We start from the raw sequence: 21635 nt of genomic DNA, 5'->3' as shown, positions 1-21635 counted from the left end.
AGTCGGAGTAGGGGTCCACTCCGAATATCTCTTCTCCACCGGCTGTGTTATGGATCAGCCTCTGGAATCATTTAAATTACCTGGGGGGTACGAACAAAGGGTACAATTCGGGAAAGTCATATTCCTGGTCATAATGCTGGTGAGTTACCGTCGCTCTGATATCCAAAAGTTCTTCCCGGCTGTATGTAATAACACAAAAAAAATGGGGCAAATAATGTTGCCAAGGAGCTAGAATCTACCCTATCTATCGGCACCATTTTCATGATTCGTACAATATGTTAGGAATTTGCAATACATATGATATGTTAAGAATTCCAATTTGTTGTGGCTAACATTAGCTAGGTGACTAACATTAGCTATGCTAGTTGTTAGGGTTATGGGTTAAGGTTAGGGTTATGGGTTAAGGTTAGGGTTATGGGTTAAGGTAAGGGTTAGCTAACATGCTTTGATTTTATTAGGATCTCTTTTGGTCATCATTTGGACTAATCTTCCAAGAGTTCATGCTTAGTTGCTAAGTAGCTACAGTGCCATCAGAATGTATTCACACACTTATGCGTATACGGGTTGCATTAACTATGCTGTGATATGCTAAACTGTTAATACCTGCATTAGTATGTAAGTAAATCTCTCTCTCTCAAAACATACACATCCATGAGGGCAGTCAGAGCAGGCAGTGTTGTAGGGTAGCAGCTGCACCTCTATTTTATACTGCTCTTATTATTCCTCTTTCTCTCTATCCCTCTCTCTACTCCTGTCTGTCACCCATTTCCCGTCTCCCTCTCTCTTCGCTCTCAGTTTGTCTTTGAAAATATATTTTTGTTCAGTGTGTGTTTGTGTTGCTCTCTACTGGGCACTTGTGGTTTGACAGCCCTGTTACTTTTCACCTACTTCATTAGCGCAGACATAATCTTAGTCAGAGGCCAGATAACCACATCAGTATTGATAGATCCACTTTTTTAATACAATCCATGATTAACATATTAGTTATACATTGACTACAACACATTTGTTACTAATGGATACCACAAGATTATTTAACTTTCAGACCATAGAGCTCACCAGTTTTTAGTCCTAAAACCCGGAAATTAGTTCCTCTGGTTCGTTCAGACATTCCTATGGGGGAAATTAAGGGGAAAGATTTGAGTTTTGGTATAAATGACAAAAATAAAAGGTCTGAGGTTAACAGATTTAGGAGATTTTATATGTTTTGTTCTATGAGATCATATTGTTTTACCTAAATGCTTCAAAATTCACAAAAAATGTTAGCTAATGAAGATTATCTCAGAGAACAAAACATATAAAATCTCCTAAACCTTATTTTTGGCATTTATCTAAAATCCCTACAAAAACTAAATGTATTTTCCCATAGGCTTTGTCCAATACAAAAAGACAGTATTCATATTCCTCTCTATGTGCATGTGTGTGTGCCTGTGTGTTTGTCAGTGGTCAAAGTGCTTAAGTAAATATACTATAAAGTACAACTTAAGTAGATTTTTTGGGTATCTGTACTTTACTATTTATATTTTTGACTACTTTTAGTTCACTTACATTCCTAAAGAAAATAATGTACTTTTTACTCCATACATTTTCCTTTTGAATGCTTAGCAGAAAATAAAAAATGTTAAATTCACACACTTAACCTCTGATCTGGCAGACTCACTAAACACACGTGCTTCATTTATCAATTATATCTGAGTGTTGGAGTGTGCCCCTGGCTATCTGTAAATAAAAAAATAAAAAATGGTGCAGTCTTGTTTGTTAGTATAAGGAATTTGAAATTATTTCTACTTTTACTTTTGATACTTGAGTATATTTTAGAAATTACATTTAGTTTTGATACTTAAGTATATTTAAAACCAAATACTTTTAGACTTTTACTCAAGTAGAATTTTACTGGGTGACTTTCACTTTTACTTGAGTCATTCTCTATTAAGATATCCTTACTTTTACTCAAGTATGAAAATTGGGTACTTTTCCACCACTGGTGTTTGTATATGGCGTGTGAATATACATTGGGTTAGTTGGCCGTGGGGTTGTTGATGACGAAGCTCTGCTGTTGGAGCTGGGCGGTCCAGTCTTCCTCAATGTATTTATGGTAGGGGTCGTTAGAATGCTCACGCCGCTTCGACTTCACCGTGCTCACCAGGATCGCCACGACGATGAAGGCAAACATTCCGATCATCACTATCAGATACCATATGACGTTTCTGAAGTTCTCCTCTGCCAGAGTGTTGTCCAGAGCCTGTTCTGCCTTCGAGGAGTTCCGGCTCCAGTTGTCAAGATAATGGCCCAGGGCACGGGTCAGAGAGTCCTCCAGGTGGAGGGTCATGTTTGACCAATTAGGCATGATCACCTGGTGGGTGGGGTAAAGAGAGTGAATTTGATCAGTGACAGGGGTGAAGACATTGACATTGTACTGTCTTCCTGTGATCTGTGCACTGAATCTGCATATAAGAATACACTACCAAGCACATACACAGACAATACCGTATATACAGAATCAGACAGTGAACCTTCATATTGCATTTACAGAATCAGACAGTGAACCTTCATACTGTACATACAGAATCAGACAGTGAACCTTCATACTGTACATACAGAATCAGACAGTGAACCTCAAACCTTCATACTGTACATACAGAATCAGACAGTGAACCTTCATACTGTACATACAGAATCAGACAGTGAACCTTCATACTGTACATACAGAATCAGACAGTAAACCTTCATACTGTACATACAGAATCAGACAGTGAACCTTCATACCGCACAGTTGTGACTTAAACAAGAAAATATCTGACCTGTTCAGCGTTTCCTGTATCGTTCCAGGGAGGTTGAGAAGATGTTACAATCACAGGCGTTGAGAAAGAGGCAGGGTCTTGGAGGGGGGGAAGTAGGACGAGAAAGAGAGCAATACCACACAATCGACCAACTAACCAGCCAACCTCAGCCTAGGACAGACAGACAGGTACAAAAAGAAACACTGCTCATATTTGATCTACAGTGTTTGCTTGTGTGTGTGTGTGTGTTTGCTTGTGTGTGTGTGTGTGTGTGTGTGTGTGTGTATGTGTGTGTTTGTGCAAGTGTTTCTGATGACCTTGAGAAAAGCATCAAGCTCAGCTGATATGGAAAGGGGAGTAGAGTGTTGAGGGTCACTCTCACCCTGCCACACAGACACACACTGTAGCCTATATTGGATTCCTAAACAGTGGCACTACTATTAATTGTGAAATAAGTTGTAATACTTGAAGTCATGTACTCAAAAAGGATCTCAAACATGCTAGCATTCAAGACATTGGTGTTAAGTGTAATAGTCTTTGCAAACATGTTTAGGTAAAGTTTAGTGGTGGAGCTGTTCTATAGCCTGCTGCACAGTCTGCCTTTTGCATTTCACCGAGTACTGACAATGTTCCTGCTTGTGAAATTCCATAGCAGTACCCACATTTGCCACTAGATGGCAGACACCTTCTCCTGGTGTACTGTCACCACGTGTACCTCAGGAATTCAATTGGGTATTCGGAGGGTTTAGGGTTGGGCCAGGGTTAAACATACATTAAGGTTGAACAAAAGAGTTCATATTATGGCTAGGGTTGAATTGGGGCGTGGACATGAAGCTAGGATTAGTGTTAATGTTAGGGTTGAATTGGGATGTGGACATGAAGCTAGGGTTAGTGTTAGGGTTGAATTGGGATGTGGACATGAAGCTAGGGTTAGTGTTAGGGTTGAATTGGGGGTGTGAACATGAAGCTAGGGTTAGTGTTAGGGTTGAATTGGGGGTGTGAACATGAAGCTAGGGTTAGTGTTAGGGTTGAATTGGGGGTGTGAACATGAAGCAAGGGTTAGTGTTAGGGTGGAATTGGGGTGTGGACATGAAGCTAGGGTTAGGGTTGAATTGGGGTGTGGACATGAAGCCAGGGTTAGTGTTAGGGTTGAATTGGGGTGTGGACATGAGGGTTAGGTTGAATTGGGGTTAGAAGCTGTTAGGTTAGTTGAATTGGGGTGTGGACATGAAGCAAGGGTTAGCGTTTGGGTTGAATTGGGGTGTGGACATGAAGCTAGGGTTAGTGTTAGGGTTGAATTGGGGTGTGGACATGATGCTAGGGTTAGGGTTTGGGTTGAATTGGGGTGTGGACATGAAGCTAGGGTTAGGGTTGAATTGGGGTGTGAACATGAAGCTAGGGTTAGTGTTAGGGTTGAATTGGGGTGTGGACATGAAGCTAGGGTTAGGGTTAGGGTTGAATTGGGGTGTGGACATGAAGCTCGGGTTAGGGTTGAATTGGGGTGTGGACATGAAGCCAGGGTTAGTGTTAGGGTTGAATTGGGGTGTGGACATGAAGCTAGGGTTAGGGGGTTGAATTGGGGTGTGGACATGAAGCTCGGGTTAGTGTTAGGGTTGAATTGGGGTGTGAACATGAAGCTAGGGTTAGTGTTAGGGTTGAATTGGGGTGTGGACATGAAGCTAGGGTTAGTGTTAGGGTTGAATTGGGGTGTGGACATGATGCTAGGGTTAGGGTTTGGGTTGAATTGGGGTGTGGACATGAAGCTAGGGTTAGGGTTGAATTGGGGTGTGAACATGAAGCTAGGGTTAGTGTTAGGGTTGAATTGGGGTGTGGACATGATGCTAGGGTTAGGGTTAGGGTTGAATTGGGGTGTGGACATGAAGCTCGGGTTAGTGTTAGGGTTGAATTGGGGTGTGGACATGAAGCTAGGGTTAGGGTTAGGGTTGAATTGGGGTGTGGACATGAAGCTAGGGTTAGGGGGTTGAATTGGGGTGTGAACATGAAGCTAGGGTTAGGTTAGTTGAATTGGGGTGTGGACATGAAGCTAGGGTTAGTGTTGAATTGGGTGTGAACATGAAGCTAGGGTTAGTGTTAGGGTTGAATTGGGGTGTGGACATGAAGCTAGGGTTAGGTTAGGGTTGAATTGGGGTGTGGACATGAAGCTAGGGTTAGGGTTGAATTGGGGTGTGGACATGAAGCTAGGGTTAGTGTTAGGGTTGAATTGGGGTGTGGACATGAAGCTAGGGTTAGTTGAATTAGTTGAATTGGGGTGTGGACATGAAGCTAGGGTTAGTGTTAGGGTTGAATTGGGGTGTGGACATGAAGCTAGGGTTAGTGTTAGGGTTGAATTGGGGTGTGGACATGAAGCTAGGGTTAGGGTTGAATTGGGGTGTGAACATGAAGCTAGGGTTAGTGTTAGGGTTGAATTGGGGTGTGGACATGAAGCTAGGGTTAGGTTAGGGTTGAATTGGGGTGTGGACATGAAGCTAGGGTTAGGTTAGGGTTGAATTGGGGTGTGGACATGAAGCTAGGGTTAGGTTAGGGTTGAATTGGGGTGTGAACATGAAGCTAGGGTTGAATTGGGGTGTGAACATGTTTAGGTTAGTTGAATTGGGGTGTGGAAGCAGGGTTAGAATTGCTAGGGTTAGGTTAGGGTTGAATTGGGTTGACATGAAGCTGGGTTAGGGTTGAATTGGGGTGTGACATGAAGCTAGGGTTAGTGTTAGGGTTGAATTGGGGTGTGGACATGAAGCTAGGGTTAGTGTTAGGGTTGAATTGGGGTGTGGACATGAAGCTAGGGTTAGTGTTAGGGTTGAATTGGGGTGTGGACATGAAGCTAGGGTTAGGGTTAGGGTTGAATTGGGGTGTGGACATGAAGCTAGGGTTAGGGTTGAATTGGGGTGTGAACATGAAGCTAGGGTTAGGTTAGGGTTGAATTGGGGTGTGGACATGAAGCTAGGGTTAGGAATTAGGGTTGAATTGGGGTGTGGACATGAAGCTCGGGTTAGTGTTAGGGTTGAATTGGGGTGTGGACATGAAGCTAGGGTTAGGGTTGAATTGGGGTGTGAACATGAAGCTAGGGTTAGGTTAGGGTTGAATTGGGGTGTGGACATGAAGCTAGGGTTAGTGTTAGGGTTGAATTGGGGTGTGGACATGAAGCTAGGGTTAGGGTTGAATTGGGGTGTGGACATGAAGCTAGGGTTAGAATTGGGGTGTGGACATGAAGCTAGGGTTAGTGTTAGGGTTGAATTGGGGTGTGGACATGAAGCTAGGGTTAGGTTAGGGTTGAATTGGGGTGTGGACATGAAGCTAGGGTTAGTGGTTAGGGTTGAATTGGGGTGTGGACATGAAGCTAGGGTTTAGGGTTGAATTGGGGTGTGGACATGAAGCTTTAGAATTGGGGTGTGAACATGAAGCTTGGGTTAGTGTTAGGGTTGAATTGGGGTGTGGACATGAAGCTAGGGTTAGTGTTAGGGTTGAATTGGGGTGTGGACATGAAGCTAGGGTTAGGGTTGAATTGGGGTGTGGACATGAAGCTAGGGTTAGTGTTAGGGTTGAATTGGGGTGTGGACATGAAGCTAGGGTTAGGGTTAGGGTTGAATTGGGGTGTGGAACATGAAGCTAGGGTTAGTGTTAGGGTTGAATTGGGGTGTGGACATGAAGCTAGGGTTAGGGTTGTATTGGGGTGTGGACATGAAGCCAGGGTTAGTGTTAGGGTTGAATTGGGGTGTGGACATGAAGCTAGGGTTAGGGGGTTGAATTGGGGTGTGAACATGAAGCTAGGGTTAGGGGGGTGAATTGGGGTGTGGACATGAAGCTCGGGTTAGTGTTAGGGTTGAATTGGGGTTGAACATGAAGCTAGGGTTAGGTTTGAATTGGGGTGTGAACATGAAGCTAGGGTTAGGGTTAATTGGGGTGTGACATGAAGCTAGGGTTAGTTAGGGTGTTTAGGGTTGAATTGGGGTGTGGACATGAAGCTAGGGTTAGTGTTAGGGTTGAATTGGGGTGTGAACATGAAGCTAGGGTTAGTGTTAGGGTTGAATTGGGCTGTGGACATGAAGCTAGGGTTAGGGTTAGGGTTGAATTGGGGTGTGGACATGAAGCTCGGGTTAGATTTGAATTGGGGTGTGGACATGAAGCTAGGGTTAGGGTTGAATTGGGGTGTGAACATGAAGCTAGGGTTAGTGTTAGGGTTGAATTGGGGTGTGGACATGATGCTAGGGTTAGGGTTAGGGTTGAATTGGGGTGTGGACATGAAGCTAGGGTTAGTGTTAGGGTTGAATTGGGGTGTGGACATGAAGCTAGGGTTAGGGTTGAATTGGGGTGTGAACATGAAGCTAGGGTTAGGGTTAGGGTTGAATTGGGGTGTGGACATGAAGCTCGGGTTAGTGTTAGGGTTGAATTGGGGTGTGGACATGAAGCTAGGGTTAGGGTTGAATTGGGGTGTGAACATGAAGCTAGGGTTAGGGTTGAATTGGGGTGTGGACATGAAGCTAGGGTTAGTGTTAGGGTTGAATTGGAGTTTGAACATGAAGCTAGGGTTAGGGTTGAATTGGGGTGTGAACATGAAGCTAGGGTTAGTGTTAGGGTTGAATTGGGGTGTGGACATGAAGCTAGGGTTAGGGTTAGGGTTGAATTGGGGTGTGGACATGAAGCTAGGGTTAGGGTTAGGGTTGAATTGGGGTGTGGACATGAAGCTAGGGTTTAGGGTTGAATTGGGGTGTGAACATGAAGCTAGGGTTAGTGTTAGGGTTGAATTGGGGTGTGGACATGAAGCTAGGGTTAGGTTAGGGTTGAATTGGGGTGTGGACATGAAGCTAGGGTTAGTGTTAGGGTTGAATTGGGGTGTGGACATGAAGCTAGGGTTAGGTTAATTGGGTTGAATTGGGGTGTGGACATGAAGCTAGGGTTAGGGTTGTATTGGGGTGTGGACATGAAGCCAGGGTTAGTGTTAGGGTTGAATTGGGGTGTGGACATGAAGCTAGGGTTAGGGTTGTATTGGGGTGCGAACATGAAGCTAGGGTTAGTGTTAGGGTTGAATTGGGGTGTGAACATGAAGCTAGGGTTAGTGTTAGGGTTGAATTGGGGTGTGAACATGAAGCTAGGGTTAGTGTTAGGGTTGAATTGGGGTGTGGACATGAAGCTAGGGTTAGGTTAGGGTTGAATTGGGGTGTGGACATGAAGCTCGGGTTAGGGTTAGGGTTGAATTGGGGTGTGGACATGAAGCTAGGGTTAGGGTTGAATTGGGGTGTGAACATGAAGCTAGGGTTAGTGTTAGGGTTGAATTGGGGTGTGGACATGAAGCTAGGGTTAGGGTTAGGGTTGAATTGGGGTGTGGACATGAAGCTTTAGGTTAGGGTTGAATTGGGGTGTGGACATGAAGCTAGGGTTAGGGTTAGGGTTGAATTGGGGTGTGAACATGAAGCTAGGGTTAGTGTTAGGGTTGAATTGGGGTGTGAACATGAAGCTAGGTTTAGGGTTGAATTGGGGTGTGGACATGAAGCTAGGGTTAGGGTTGTATTGGGGTGCGAACATGAAGCTAGGGTTAGTGTTAGGGTTGAATTGGGGTGTGAACATGAAGCTAGGGTTAGTGTTCGGGTTGAATTGGGGTGTGGAACATGAAGCTAGGGTTAGGTTAGGGTTGAATTGGGGTGTGAACATGAAGCTAGGGTTAGTGTTAGGGTTGAATTGGGGTGTGAACATGAAGCTAGGGTTAGTGTTAGGGTTGAATTGGGGTGTGGACATGAAGCTAGGGTTAGGGTTAGGGGGGTGTGGACATGAAGCTTTAGGGTTGAATTGGGGTGTGGACATGAAGCTAGGGTTAGGTTAGGGTTGAATTGGGGTGTGGACATGAAGCTAGGGTTAGGTTAGGGTTGAATTGGGGTGTGAACATGAAGCTAGGGTTAGGGTTAGGGTTGAATTGGGGTGTGGACATGAAGCTAGGGTTAGGGTGTTAGGGAAGCTTGAATTGGGGTGTGGACATGAAGCTAGGGTTAGGGTTGAATTGGGGTGTGAACATGAAGCTAGGGTTAGTGTTAGGGTTGAATTGGGGTGTGGACATGAAGCTAGGGTTAGTGTTAGGGTTGAATTGGGGTGTGGACATGAAGCTCGGGTTAGTGTTAGGGTTGAATTGGGGTGTGGACATGAAGCTAGGGTTAGGGTTGAATTGGGGTGTGAACATGAAGCTAGGGTTAGTGTTAGGGTTGAATTGGGGTGTGGACATGAAGCTAGGGTTAGGTTAGGGTTGAATTGGGGTGTGGACATGAAGCTAGGGTTAGGGTTAGGGTTGAATTGGGGTGTGGACATGAAGCTAGGGTTAGTGTTAGGGTTGAATTGGGGTGTGGACATGAAGCTAGGGTTAGGGTTAGGGTTGAATTGGGGTGTGGACATGAAGCTAGGGTTAGGGTTAGGGTTGAATTGGGGTGTGAACATGAAGCTAGGGTTAGTGTTAGGGTTGAATTGGGGTGTGGACATGAAGCTAGGGTTAGTGTTAGGGTTGAATTGGGGTGTGGACATGAAGCTAGGGTTAGGGTTGAATTGGGGTGTGGACATGAAGCTAGGGTTAGGGTTAGGGTTGAATTGGGGTGTGGACATGAAGCTAGGGTTAGTGCTAGGGTTGAATTGGGGTGTGAACATGAAGCTAGGGTTAGGTTAGGGTTGAATTGGGGTGTGGACATGAAGCTAGGGTTAGGTTAGGGTTGAATTGGGGTGTGGACATGAAGCTAGGGTTAGGGGTGAATTGGGGTGTGACATGAAGCTAGGGTTAGTGTTAGGGTTGAATTGGGGTGTGGACATGAAGCTAGGGTTAGTGTTAGGGTTGAATTGGGGTGTGGACATGAAGCTAGGGTTAGGGTTGAATTGGGGTGTGGACATGAAGCTAGGGTTAGTGTTAGGGTTGAATTGGGGTGTGGACATGAAGCTAGGGTTAGGGTTTGGGTTGAATTGGGGTGTGGACATGAAGCTAGGGTTAGGGTTGAATTGGGGTGTGAACATGAAGCTAGGGTTAGTGTTAGGGTTGAATTGGGGTGTGGACATGAAGCTAGGGTTAGGGTTAGGGTTGAATTGGGGTGTGGACATGAAGCTAGGGTTAGTGTTAGGGTTGAATTGGGGTGTGGACATGAAGCTAGGGTTAGGGTTGAATTGGGGTGTGAACATGAAGCTAGGGTTAGGGTTAGGGTTGAATTGGGGTGTGGACATGAAGCTCGGGTTAGTGTTAGGGTTGAATTGGGGTGTGGACATGAAGCTAGGGTTAGGGTTGAATTGGGGTGTGAACATGAAGCTAGGGTTAGGGTTGAATTGGGGTGTGGACATGAAGCTCGGGTTAGTGTTAGGGTTGAATTGGAGTTTGAACATGAAGCTAGGGTTAGGCTTGAATTGGGGTGTGAACATGAAGCTAGGGTTAGTGTTAGGGTTGAATTGGCCTGTGGACATGAAGCTAGGGTTAGGGTTAGGGTTGAATTGGGGTGTGGACATGAAGCTAGGGTTAGGGTTAGGGTTGAATTGGGGTGTGGACATGAAGCTAGGGTTAGGGTTGAATTGGGGTGTGGACATGAAGCTAGGGTTAGTGTTAGGGTTGAATTGGGGTGTGAACATGAAGCTAGGGTTAGGGTTGAATTGGGGTGTGGACATGAAGCTAGGGTTAGTGTTAGGGTTGAATTGGGGTGTGGACATGAAGCTAGGGTTAGGGTTGAATTGGGGTGTGAACATGAAGCTAGGGTTAGGGGTGAATTGGGGTGTGGACATGAAGCTCGGGTTAGGGTTAGGGTTGAATTGGAGTTTGAACATGAAGCTAGGGTTAGGCTTGAATTGGGGTGTGAACATGAAGCTAGGGTTAGGGTTAGGGTTGAATTGGGGTGTGGACATGAAGCTAGGGTTAGTGTTAGGGTTGAATTGGGGGTGTGAACATGAAGCTAGGGTTAGTGTTAGGGTTGAATTGGGCTGTGGACATGAAGCTAGGGTTAGGGTTAGGGTTGAATTGGGGTGTGGACATGAAGCTAGGGTTAGGGTTGAATTGGGGTGTGGACATGAAGCTAATTGAATTGGGGTGTGGACATGAAGCTAGGGTTAGTGTTAGGGTTGAATTGGGGTGTGGACATGAAGCTAGGGTTAGGGGGTTGAATTGGGGTGTGAACATGAAGCTAGGGTTAGTGTTAGGGTTGAATTGGGCTGTGGACATGAAGCTAGGGTTAGGTTAGGGTTGAATTGGGGTGTGGACATGAAGCTAGGGTTAGGGTTGAATTGGGGTGTGGACATGAAGCTAGGGTTAGGGTTGAATTGGGGTGTGAACATGAAGCTAGGGTTAGTGTTAGGGTTGAATTGGGGTGTGGACATGAAGCTAGGGTTAGGTTAGGGTTGAATTGGGGTGTGGACATGAAGCTAGGGTTAGTGTTAGGGTTGAATTGGGGTGTGGACATGAAGCTAGGGTTAGGGTTGAATTGGGGTGAATTGGGGTGTGAACATGAAGCTAGGGTTAGTTAGGGTTGAATTGGGGTGTGGACATGAAGCTCGGGTTAGTGTTAGGGTTGAATTGGGGTGTGAACATGAAGCTAGGGTTAGGGTTGAATTGGGGTGTGAACATGAAGCTAGGGTTAGGGTTAGGGTTGAATTGGGGTGTGGACATGAAGCTAGGGTTAGTGTTAGGGTTGAATTGGGGTGTGAACATGAAGCTAGGGTTAGTGTTAGGGTTGAATTGGGCTGTGGACATGAAGCTAGGGTTAGGTTAGGGTTGAATTGGGGTGTGGACATGAAGCTAGGGTTAGGTTGAAGCTAGGGGGTTGAATTGGGGTGTGGACATGAAGCTAGGGTTAGTGTTAGGGTTGAATTGGGGTGTGGACATGAAGCTAGGGTTAGGGTTAGGGTTGAATTGGGGTGTGGACATGAAGCTTGGTTAGTGTTAGGGTTGAATTGGGGTGTGGACATGAAGCTTAGGGTTAGGGTTGAATTGGGGTGTGGAACATGAAGCTAGGGTTAGGGGGTTGAATTGGGGTGTGGACATGAAGCTAGGGTTAGTGTTAGGGTTGAATTGGGGGTTGGACATGAAGCTAGGGTTAGGGGGTTGAATTGGGGTGTGAACATGAAGCTAGGGTTAGTGTTAGAATTGGGGTGTGGACATGAAGCTAGGGTTAGGGTTAGGGTTGAATTGGGGTGTGGACATGAAGCTCGGGTTAGGGTTAGGGTTGAATTGGGGTGTGGACATGAAGCTAGGGTTAGTTTAGGGTTGAATTGGGGTGTGAACATGAAGCTAGGGTTAGTGTTAGGGTTGAATTGGGGTGTGGACATGAAGCTAGGGTTAGGGTTAGGGTTGAATTGGGGTGTGGACATGAAGCTAGGGTTAGTGTTAGGGTTGAATTGGGGTGTGGACATGAAGCTAGGGTTAGGGTTAGGGTTGAATTGGGGTGTGGACATGAAGCTAGGGTTAGGGTTGAATTGGGGTGTGGACATGAAGCTAGGGTTAGGGTCGAATTGGGGTGTGGACATGAAGCTAGGGTTAGTGTTAGGGTTGAATTGGGGTGTGAACATGAAGCTTGGGTTAGGGTTGAATTGTGGTGTGAACATGAAGCTTGGGTTAGTGTTAGGGTTGAATTGGGGTGTGAACATGAAGCTAGGGTTAGTGTTAGGGTTGAATTGGGGTGTGAACATGAAGCAAGGGTTAGCGTTAGGGTTGAATTGGGGTGTGGACATGAAGCTAGGGTTAGGGGGTTGAATTGGGGTGTGGACATGAAGCTAGGGTTAGTTTAGGGTTGAATTGGGGTGTGAACATGAAGCTTAGGGTTGGGGTGTGGACATGAGCTAGGTTGAATTGGGGTGTGAACATGAAGCTAGGGTTAGTGTTAGGGTTGAATTGGGGTGTGGACATGAAGCTAGGGTTAGGGTTAGGGTTGAATTGGGGTGTGGACATGAAGCAAGGGTTAGCGTTTGGGTTGAATTGGGGTGTGGACATGAAGCTAGGGTTAGGGTTGAATTGGGGTGTGAACATGAAGCTAGGGTTAGTGTTAGGGTTGAATTGGGGTGTGGACATGAAGCTAGGGTTAGGTTAGGGTTGAATTGGGGTGTGGACATGAAGCTAGGGTTAGGGTTGAATTGGGGTGTGAACATGAAGCTAGGGTTAGTGTTAGGGTTGAATTGGGGTGTGGACATGAAGCTAGGGTTAGGGTTAGGGTTGAATTGGGGTGTGGACATGAAGCTAGGGTTAGGGTTGAATTGGGGTGTGAACATGAAGCTAGGGTTAGTGTTAGGGTTGAATTGGGGTGTGGACATGAAGCTAGGGTTAGGGTTGAATTGGGGTGTTGAGGGTTAGAGGGTTGAATTGGGGTGTGGACATGAAGCTAGGGTTAGTGTTAGGGTTGAATTGGGGTGTGGACATGAAGCTAGGGTTAGGTTAGGGTTGAATTGGGGTGTGGACATGAAGCTAGGGTTAGGTTAGGGTTGAATTGGGGTGTGGACATGAAGCTAGGGTTAGTGTTAGGGTTGAATTGGGGTGTGGACATGAAGCAAGGGTTAGTGTTTGGGTTGAATTGGGGTGTGGACATGAAGCTAGGGTTAGGGTTGAATTGGGGTGTGGGGTGTGGACATGAAGCTAGGGTTAGTGTTAGGGTTGAATTGGGGTGTGGACATGATGCTAGGGTTAGGGTTAGGGGGGTTGAATTGGGGTGTGGACATGAAGCTAGGGTTAGTGTTAGGGTTGAATTGGGGTGTGGACATGAAGCTAGGGTTAGGGTTGAATTGGGGTGTGAACATGAAGCTAGGGTTAGTGTTAGGGTTGAATTGGGGTGTGGACATGAAGCTAGGGTTAGTGTTAGGGTTGAATTGGGGTGTGGACATGAAGCTAGGGTTAGGGTTGAATTGGGGTGTGAACATGAAGCTAGGGTTAGGGTTAGGGTTGAATTGGGGTGTGGACATGAAGCTCGGGTTAGTGTTAGGGTTGAATTGGAGTTTGAACATGAAGCTAGGGTTAGGCTTGAATTGGGGTGTGAACATGAAGCTAGGGTTAGTGTTAGGGTTGAATTGGCCTGTGGACATGAAGCTAGGGTTAGGGTTAGGGTTGAATTGGGGTGTGGACATGAAGCTCGGGTTAGGGTTAGGGTTGAATTGGGGTGTGGACATGAAGCTAGGGTTAGGGTTGAATTGGGGTGTGAACATGAAGCTAGGGTTAGTGTTAGGGTTGAATTGGGGTGTGGACATGAAGCTAGGGTTAGGGTTGAATTGGGGTGTGGACATGAAGCTAGGGTTAGTGTTAGGGTTGAATTGGGGGTGTGAACATGAAGCTAGGGTTAGTGTTAGGGTTGAATTGGGCTGTGGACATGAAGCTAGGGTTATGGTTATGGTTGAATTGGGGTGTGGACATGAAGCTCGGGTTAGGGTTAGGGTTGAATTGGGGTGTGGACATGAAGCTAGGGTTAGGGTTGAATTGGGGTGTGGACATGAAGCTAGGGTTAGTGTTAGGGTTGAATTGGGGTGTGGACATGAAGCTAGGGTTAGTGTTAGGGTTGAATTGGGGTGTGAACATGAAGCTAGGGTTAGGGTTAGGGTTGAATTGGGGTGTGGACATGAAGCTCGGGTTAGTGTTAGGGTTGAATTGGGGTGTGGACATGAAGCTAGGGTTAGTGTTAGGGTTGAATTGGGGTGTGACATGAAGCTAGGGTTAGGGTTAATTGGGTTGAATTGGGGTGTGGACATGAAGCTAGGGTTAGGTTAGGGTTGAATTGGGGTGTGGACATGAAGCTAGGGTTAGTGGTTAGGGTTGAATTGGGGTGTGGACATGAAGCTAGGGTTAGGTTAGGGTTGAATTGGGGTGTGGACATGAAGCTAGGGTTAGGGGTTGAATTGGGGTGTGAACATGAAGCTAGGGTGAGTGTTAGGGTTGAATTGGGGTGTGGACATGAAGCTAGGGTTAGTGTTAGGGTTGAATTGGGGTGTGAACATGAAGCTAGGGTTAGTGTTAGGGTTGAATTGGGGTGTGGACATGAAGCTAGGGTTAGTGTTAATTGGGTTGAATTGGGGTGTGGACATGAAGCTAGGGTTATGGTTAGGGTTGAATTGGGGTGTGGACATGAAGCTCGGGTTAGTGTTAGGGTTGAATTGGGGTGTGGACATGAAGCTAGGGTTAGGGTTGAATTGGGGTGTGGACATGAAGCTAGGGTTAGTGTTAGGGTTGAATTGGGGTGTGGACATGAAGCTAGGGTTAGTGTTAGGGTTGAATTGGGGTGTGGACATGAAGCTAGGGTTATGGTTAGGGTTGAATTGGGGTGTGAACATGAAGCTAGGGTTAGGTTAGGGTTGAATTGGGGTGTGGACATGAAGCTAGGGGTTAGTGTTAGGGTTGAATTGGGGTGTGGACATGAAGCTAGGGTTAGGGTTGAATTGGGGTGTGGACATGAAGCTAGGGTTAGTGTTAGGGTTGAATTGGGGTGTGAACATGAAGCTAGGGTTAGTGTTAGGGTTGAATTGGGGTGTGAACATGAAGCTAGGGTTAGTGTTAGGGTTGAATTGGGCTGTGGACATGAAGCTAGGGTTATGGTTATGGTTGAATTGGGGTGTGGACATGAAGCTCGGGTTAGTGTTAGGGTTGAATTGGGGTGTGGACATGAAGCTAGGGTTAGGGTTGAATTGGGGTGTGGACATGAAGCTAGGGTTAGTGTTAGGGTTGAATTGGGGTGTGGACATGAAGCTAGGGTTAGTGTTAGGGTTGAATTGGGGTGTGAACATGAAGCTAGGGTTAGTGTTAGGGTTGAATTGGGGTGTGGACATGAAGCTAGGGTTAGTGTTAAGGTTGAATTGGGGTGTGGACATGAAGCTAGGGTTAGTGTTAGGGTTGAATTGGGGTGTGAACATGAAGCTAGGGTTAGTGTTAGGGTTGAATTGGGGTGTGAACATGAAGCTAGGGTTAGGGTTAGGGTTGAATTGGGGTGTGGACATGAAGCTAGGGTTAGTGTTAGGGTTGAATTGGGGTGTGAACATGAAGCTAGGGTTAGGGGTTGAATTGGGGTGTGAACATGAAGCTAGGGTTAGTGTTAGGGTTGAATTGGGGTGTGGACATGAAGCTAGGGTTAGTGTTAGGGTTGAATTGGGGTGTGGACATGAAGCTAGGGTTAGGGTGTTAGGGTTGAATTGGGGTGTGGACATGAAGCTTAGGGTTAGGGTTAGAAGCTAGGGTTAGTGTTAGTTGAATTGGGGTGTGGACATGAAGCTAGGGTTAGTGTTAGGGTTGAATTGGGGTGTGGACATGAAGCTAGGGTTAGTGTTAGGGTTGAATTGGGGTGTGAACATGAAGCTAGGGTTAGTGTTAGGGTTGAATTGGGGTGTGACATGAAGCTAGGGTTAGGTTAGGGTGAATTGGGGAATTGGGGTGTGGACATGAAGCTAGGGTTAGTGTTAGGGTTGAATTGGGGTGTGACATGAAGCTAGGGTTAGGTTAGGGTTGAATTGGGGTGTGAACATGAAGCTAAGCATGAAGCTAGGGTTAGTGTTAGGGTTGAATTGGGGTGTGAACATGAAGCTTGGGTGAGTGTTAGGGTTGAATTGGGGTGTGGACATGAAGCTAGGGTTAGTGTTAGGGTTGAATTGGGGTGTGAACATGAAGCTAGGGTTAGTGTTAGGGTTGAATTGGGGTGTGGACATGAAGCTAGGGTTATGAAGCTAGGGTTAGGGTTGAATTGGGGTGTGGACATGAAGCTAGGGTTAGGGTTGAATTGGGGTGTGGACATGAAGCTAGGGTTAGGGTTGAATTGGGGTGTGGACATGAAGCTAGGGTGAATTGGGGTGTGACATGAAGCTAGGGTTAGTGTTAGGGTTGAATTGGGGTGTGAACATGAAGCTTGGGTTAGTGTTAGGGTTGAATTGGGGTGTGAACATGAAGCTAGGGTTAGTGTTAGGGTTGAATTGGGGTGTGGACATGAAGCTAGGGTTAGTGTTAGGGTTGAATTGGGGTGTGGACATGAAGCTAGGGTTAGTGTTAGGGTTGAATTGGGGTGTGGACATGAAGCTAGGGTTAGTGTTAGTTGGGGTGTGAACATGAAGCTTGGGTGAGTGTTAGGGTTGAATTGGGGTGTGGACATGAAGCTAGGGTTAATGTTAGGGTTGAATTGGGGTGTGAACATGAAGCTAGGGTTAGTGTTAGGGTTGAATTGGGGTGTGAACATGAAGCTAGGGTTAGAAGCTGTTAGGGTTGAATTGGGGTGTGGACATGAAGCTAGGGTTAGTGTTAGGGTTGAATTGGGGTGTGGACATGAAGCTAGGGTTAGGTTAGGGTTGAATTGGGGTGTGGACATGAAGCTAGGGTTAGTGTTAGGGTTGAATTGGGGTGTGGACATGAAGCTAGGGTTAGTGTTAGGGTTGAATTGGGGTGTGGACATGAAGCTAGGGTTAGTGTTAATTGAATTGGGGTGTGAACATGAAGCTAGGGTTAGTGTTAGGTTGAATTGGGGTGTGAACATGAAGCTAGGGTTAGTGTTAGGGTTGAATTGGGGTGTGGACATGAAGCTAGGGTTAGTGTTAGGGTTGAATTGGGGTGTGAACATGAAGCTAGGGTTAGTTAGGGTTGAATTGGGGTGTGGACATGAAGCTAGGGTTAGTGTTAGGGTTGAATTGGGGTGTGGACATGAAGCTAGGGTTAGGGGGTTGAATTGGGGTGTGGACATGAAGCTAGGGTTAGTGAATTGGGGTGTGAGTTGAATTGGGGTGTGGACATGAAGCTAGGGTTAGGTTAGGGTTGAATTGGGGTGTGAACATGAAGCTAGGGTTAGTGTTAGGGTTGAATTGGGGTGTGGACATGAAGCTAGGGTTAGTGTTAGGGTTGAATTGGGGTGTGGACATGAAGCTTGGGTTAGTGTTAGGGTTGAATTGGGGTGTGGACATGAAGCTAGGGTTAGTGTTAAGGTCGAATTGGGGTGTGGACATGAAGCTAGGGTTAGGTTAGGGTTGAATTGGGGTGTGGACATGAAGCTAGGGTTAGTGTTAGGGTTGAATTGGGGTGTGGACATGAAGCTATTAGAATTGGGGTGTGAACATGAAGGGTTAGTGTTAGGGTTGAATTGGGGTGTGAACATGAAGCTAGGGTTAGTGTTAGGGTTGAATTGGGGTGTGGACATGAAGCTAGGGTTAGTGTTAGGGTTGAATTGGGGTGTGGACATGAAGCTAGGGTTAGGGTTGAATTGGGGTGTTGAAGCTAGGGTTAGGGTTGAATTGGGGTGTGGACATGAAGCTCGGGTTAGTGTTAGGGTTGAATTGGAGTTTGAACATGAAGCTAGGGTTAGGCTTGAATTGGGGTGTGAACATGAAGCTAGGGTTAGTGTTAGGGTTGAATTGGGGTGTGGACATGAAGCTAGGGTTAGTGTTAGGGTTGAATTGGGCTGTGGACATGAAGCTAGGGTTAGGGTTAGGGTTGAATTGGGGTGTGGACATGAAGCTAGGGTTAGGGTTGAATTGTGGTGTGAACATGAAGCTTGGGTTAGTGTTAGGGTTGAATTGGGGTGTGAACATGAAGCTTGGGTTAGTGTTAGGGTTGAATTGGGGTGTGAACATGAAGCTTGGGTTAGGGTTGAATTGGGGTGTGGAAATGAAGCTCGGGTTAGTGTTAGGGTTGAATTGGGGTGTGGACATGAAGCAAGGGTTAGCGTTTGGGTTGAATTGGGGTGTGGACATGAAGCAAGGGTTAGGGTTGAATTGGGGTGTGGACATGAAGCAAGGGTTAGCGTTTGGGTTGAATTGGGGTGTGGACATGAAGCTAGGGTTAGGTTAGTTGAATTGGGGTGTGAACATGAAGCTAGGGTTAGTGTTAGGGTTGAATTGGGGTGTGGACATGAAGCTAGGGTTAGGGTTAGGGTTGAATTGGGGTGTGGACATGAAGCTAGGGTTAGGGTTGAATTGGGGTGTGAACATGAAGCTAGGGTTAGTGTTAGGTTGAATTGGGGTGTGGACATGATACTAGGGTTAGTGTTAGGGTTGAATTGGGGTGTGGACATGAAGCTAGGGTTAGGTTAGGGTTGAATTGGGGTGTGAACATGAAGCTAGGGTTAGGGTTAGGTTGAATTGGGGTGTGGACATGAAGCTAGGGTTAGGGTTGAATTGGGGTGTGAACATGAAGCTAGGGTTAGGGTTGAATTGGGGTGTGGACATGAAGCTAGGGTTAGTGTTAGGGTTGAATTGGGGTGTGAACATGAAGCTAGGGTTAGTGTTAGGGTTGAATTGGGGTGTGGACATGAAGCTAGGGTTAGGGTTGAATTGTGGTGTGAACATGAAGCTTGGGTTAGTGTTAGGGTTGAATTGGGGTGTGAACATGAAGCTTGGGTTAGGGTTGAATTGGGGTGTGGAAATGAAGCTCGGGTTAGTGTTAGGGTTGAATTGGGGTGTGGACATGAAGCAAGGGTTAGCGTTTGGGTTGAATTGGGGTGTGGACATGAAGCAAGGGTTAGGGTTGAATTGGGGTGTGGACATGAAGCAAGGGTTAGCGTTTGGGTTGAATTGGGGTGTGGACATGAAGCTAGGGTTAGGGTTGATTTGGGGTGTGAACATGAAGCTAGGGTTAGTGTTAGGGTTGAATTGGGGTGTGGACATGATGCTAGGGTTAGGGTTTGGGTTGAATTGGGGTGTGGACATGAAGCTAGGGTTAGGGTTGAATTGGGGTGTGAACATGAAGCTAGGGTTAGTGTTAGGTTTGAATTGGGGTGTGGACATGATACTAGGGTTAGGGTTAGGGTTGAATTGGGGTGTGGACATGAAGCTAGGGTTAGGGTTGAATTGTTGTGTGAACATGAAGCTAGGGTTAGGGTTAGGGTTGAATTGGGGTGTGGACATGAAGCTAGGGTTAGGGTTGAATTGGGGTGTGAACATGAAGTTAGGGTTAGAGTTGAATTGGGGTGTGGACATGAAGCTCGGGTTAGTGTTAGGGTTGAATTGGGGGTGTGAACATGAAGCAAGGGTTAGTGTTAGGGTGGAATTGGGGTGTGGACATGAAGCTAGGGTTAGGGTTGAATTGTGGTGTGGACATGAAGCCAGGGTTAGTGTTAGGGTTGAATTGGGGTGTGGACATGAAGCTAGGGTTAGGGTTGAATTGGGGTGTGGACATGAAGCTCGGGTTAGTGGTAGGGTTGAATTGGGGTGTGGACATGAAGCAAGGGTTAGCGTTTGGGTTGAATTGGGGTGTGGACATGAAGCTAGGGTTAGGGTTGAATTGGGGTGTGAACATGAAGCTAGGGTTAGTGTTAGGGTTGAATTGGGGTGTGGACATGATGCTAGGGTTAGGGTTAGGGTTGAATTGGGGTGTGGACATGAAGCTCGGGTTAGTGTTAGGGTTGAATTGGGGTGTGGACATGAAGCTAGGGTTAGGGTTGAATTGGGGTGTGAACATGAAGCTAGGGTTAGGGTTAGGGTTGAATTGGGGTGTGGACATGAAGCTCGGGTTAGTGTTAGGGTTGAATTGGGGTGTGGACATGAAGCTAGGGTTAGGGTTGAATTGGGGTGTGAACATGAAGCTAGGGTTAGGGTTGAATTGGGGTGTGGACATGAAGCTCGGGTTAGTGTTAGGGTTGAATTGGAGTTTGAACATGAAGCTAGGGTTAGGCTTGAATTGGGGTGTGAACATGAAGCTAGGGTTAGGGTTAGGGTTGAATTGGGGTGTGGACATGAAGCTAGGGTTAGGGTTAGGGTTGAATTGGGGTGTGGACATGAAGCTCGGGTTAGGGTTAGGGTTGAATTGGGGTGTGGACATGAAGCTAGGGTTAGGGTTGAATTGGGGTGTGAACATGAAGCCCGGGTTAGTGTTAGGGTTGAATTGGGGTGTGGACATGAAGCTAGGGTTAGGGTTGAATTGGGGTGTGGACATGAAGCTAGGGTTAGTGTTAGGGTTGAATTGGGGTGTGGACATGAAGCTAGGGTTAGTGTTAGGGTTGAATTGGGGTGTGGACATGAAGCTCGGGTTAGGGTTAGGGTTGAATTGGGGTGTGGACATGAAGCTAGGGTTAGGGTTGAATTGGGGTGTGGACATGAAGCTAGGGTTAGTGCTAGGGTTGAATTGGGGTGTGAACATGAAGCTTGGGTTAGTGTTAGGGTTGAATTGGGGTGTGAATATGAAGCTTGGGTTAGTGTTAGGGTTGAATTGGGGTGTGGACATGAAGCTAGGGTTAGTGTTAAGGTTGAATTGGGGTGTGGACATGAAGCTAGGGTTAGTGTTAGGGTTGAATTGGGGTGTGAACATGAAGCTTGGGTGAGTGTTAGGGTTGAATTGGGGTGTGGACATGAAGCTAGGGTTAATGTTAGGGTTGAATTGGGGTGTGAACATGAAGCTAGGGTTAGTGTTAGGGTTGAATTGGGGTTAGTGGACATGAACTTGGGTTAGTGTTAGGGTTGAATTGGGGTGTGGACATGAAGCTAGGGTTAGTGTTAGGGTTGAATTGGGGTGTGAACATGAAGCTAGGGTTAGTGTTAGGGTTGAATTGGGGTGTGGACATGAAGCTAGGGTTAGGGTTAGGGTTGAATTGGGGTGTGGACATGAAGCTAGGGTTAGTGTTAGGGTTGAATTGGGGTGTGGACATGAAGCTAGGGTTAGTTAGGGTTGAATTGGGGTGTGGACATGAAGCTAGGGTTAGTGTTAGGGTTGAATTGGGGTGTGGACATGAAGCTAGGGTTAGTGTTAGGGTTGAATTGGGGTGTGGACATGAAGCTAGGGTTAGTGTTAGGGTTGAATTGGGGTGTGGACATGAAGCTAGGGTTAGTGTTAGGGTTGAATTGGGGTGTGAACATGAAGCTAGGGTTAGTGTTAGGGTTGAATTGGGGTGTGAACATGAAGCTAGGGTTAGTGTTAGGGTTGAATTGGGGTGTGGACATGAAGCTAGGGTTAGTGTTAGGGTTGAATTGGGGTGT

General features: G+C 46.5%; 1 protein-coding gene across 1 annotated transcript; it reads right to left on the bottom strand.

The window, feature by feature from the left end:
• Positions 1-963: 963 nt before the first annotated feature.
• Positions 964-3016, bottom strand: LOC135546957 (potassium voltage-gated channel subfamily E member 2). Its single transcript, XM_064975518.1, has 2 exons — positions 2802-3016; positions 964-2353 (listed from the first exon to the last, which is right to left on the bottom strand). The coding sequence occupies exon 2, from the start codon at positions 2345-2347 to the stop codon at positions 2018-2020; it is 330 nt and encodes a 109-aa protein (XP_064831590.1). The 5' UTR covers positions 2348-2353; positions 2802-3016; the 3' UTR covers positions 964-2017.
• Between the last annotated feature and the right edge of the window lie 18619 nt (positions 3017-21635).

This window comes from Oncorhynchus masou, chromosome 10 (assembly GCF_036934945.1).
Source record: "Oncorhynchus masou masou isolate Uvic2021 chromosome 10, UVic_Omas_1.1, whole genome shotgun sequence".
In the NCBI taxonomy this organism is placed as follows: Eukaryota; Metazoa; Chordata; class Actinopteri; order Salmoniformes; family Salmonidae; genus Oncorhynchus; species Oncorhynchus masou.
The sequence above is the reverse complement of the archived record's forward strand: the minus strand, read 5'-3'. Positions and strand labels throughout refer to the sequence as shown.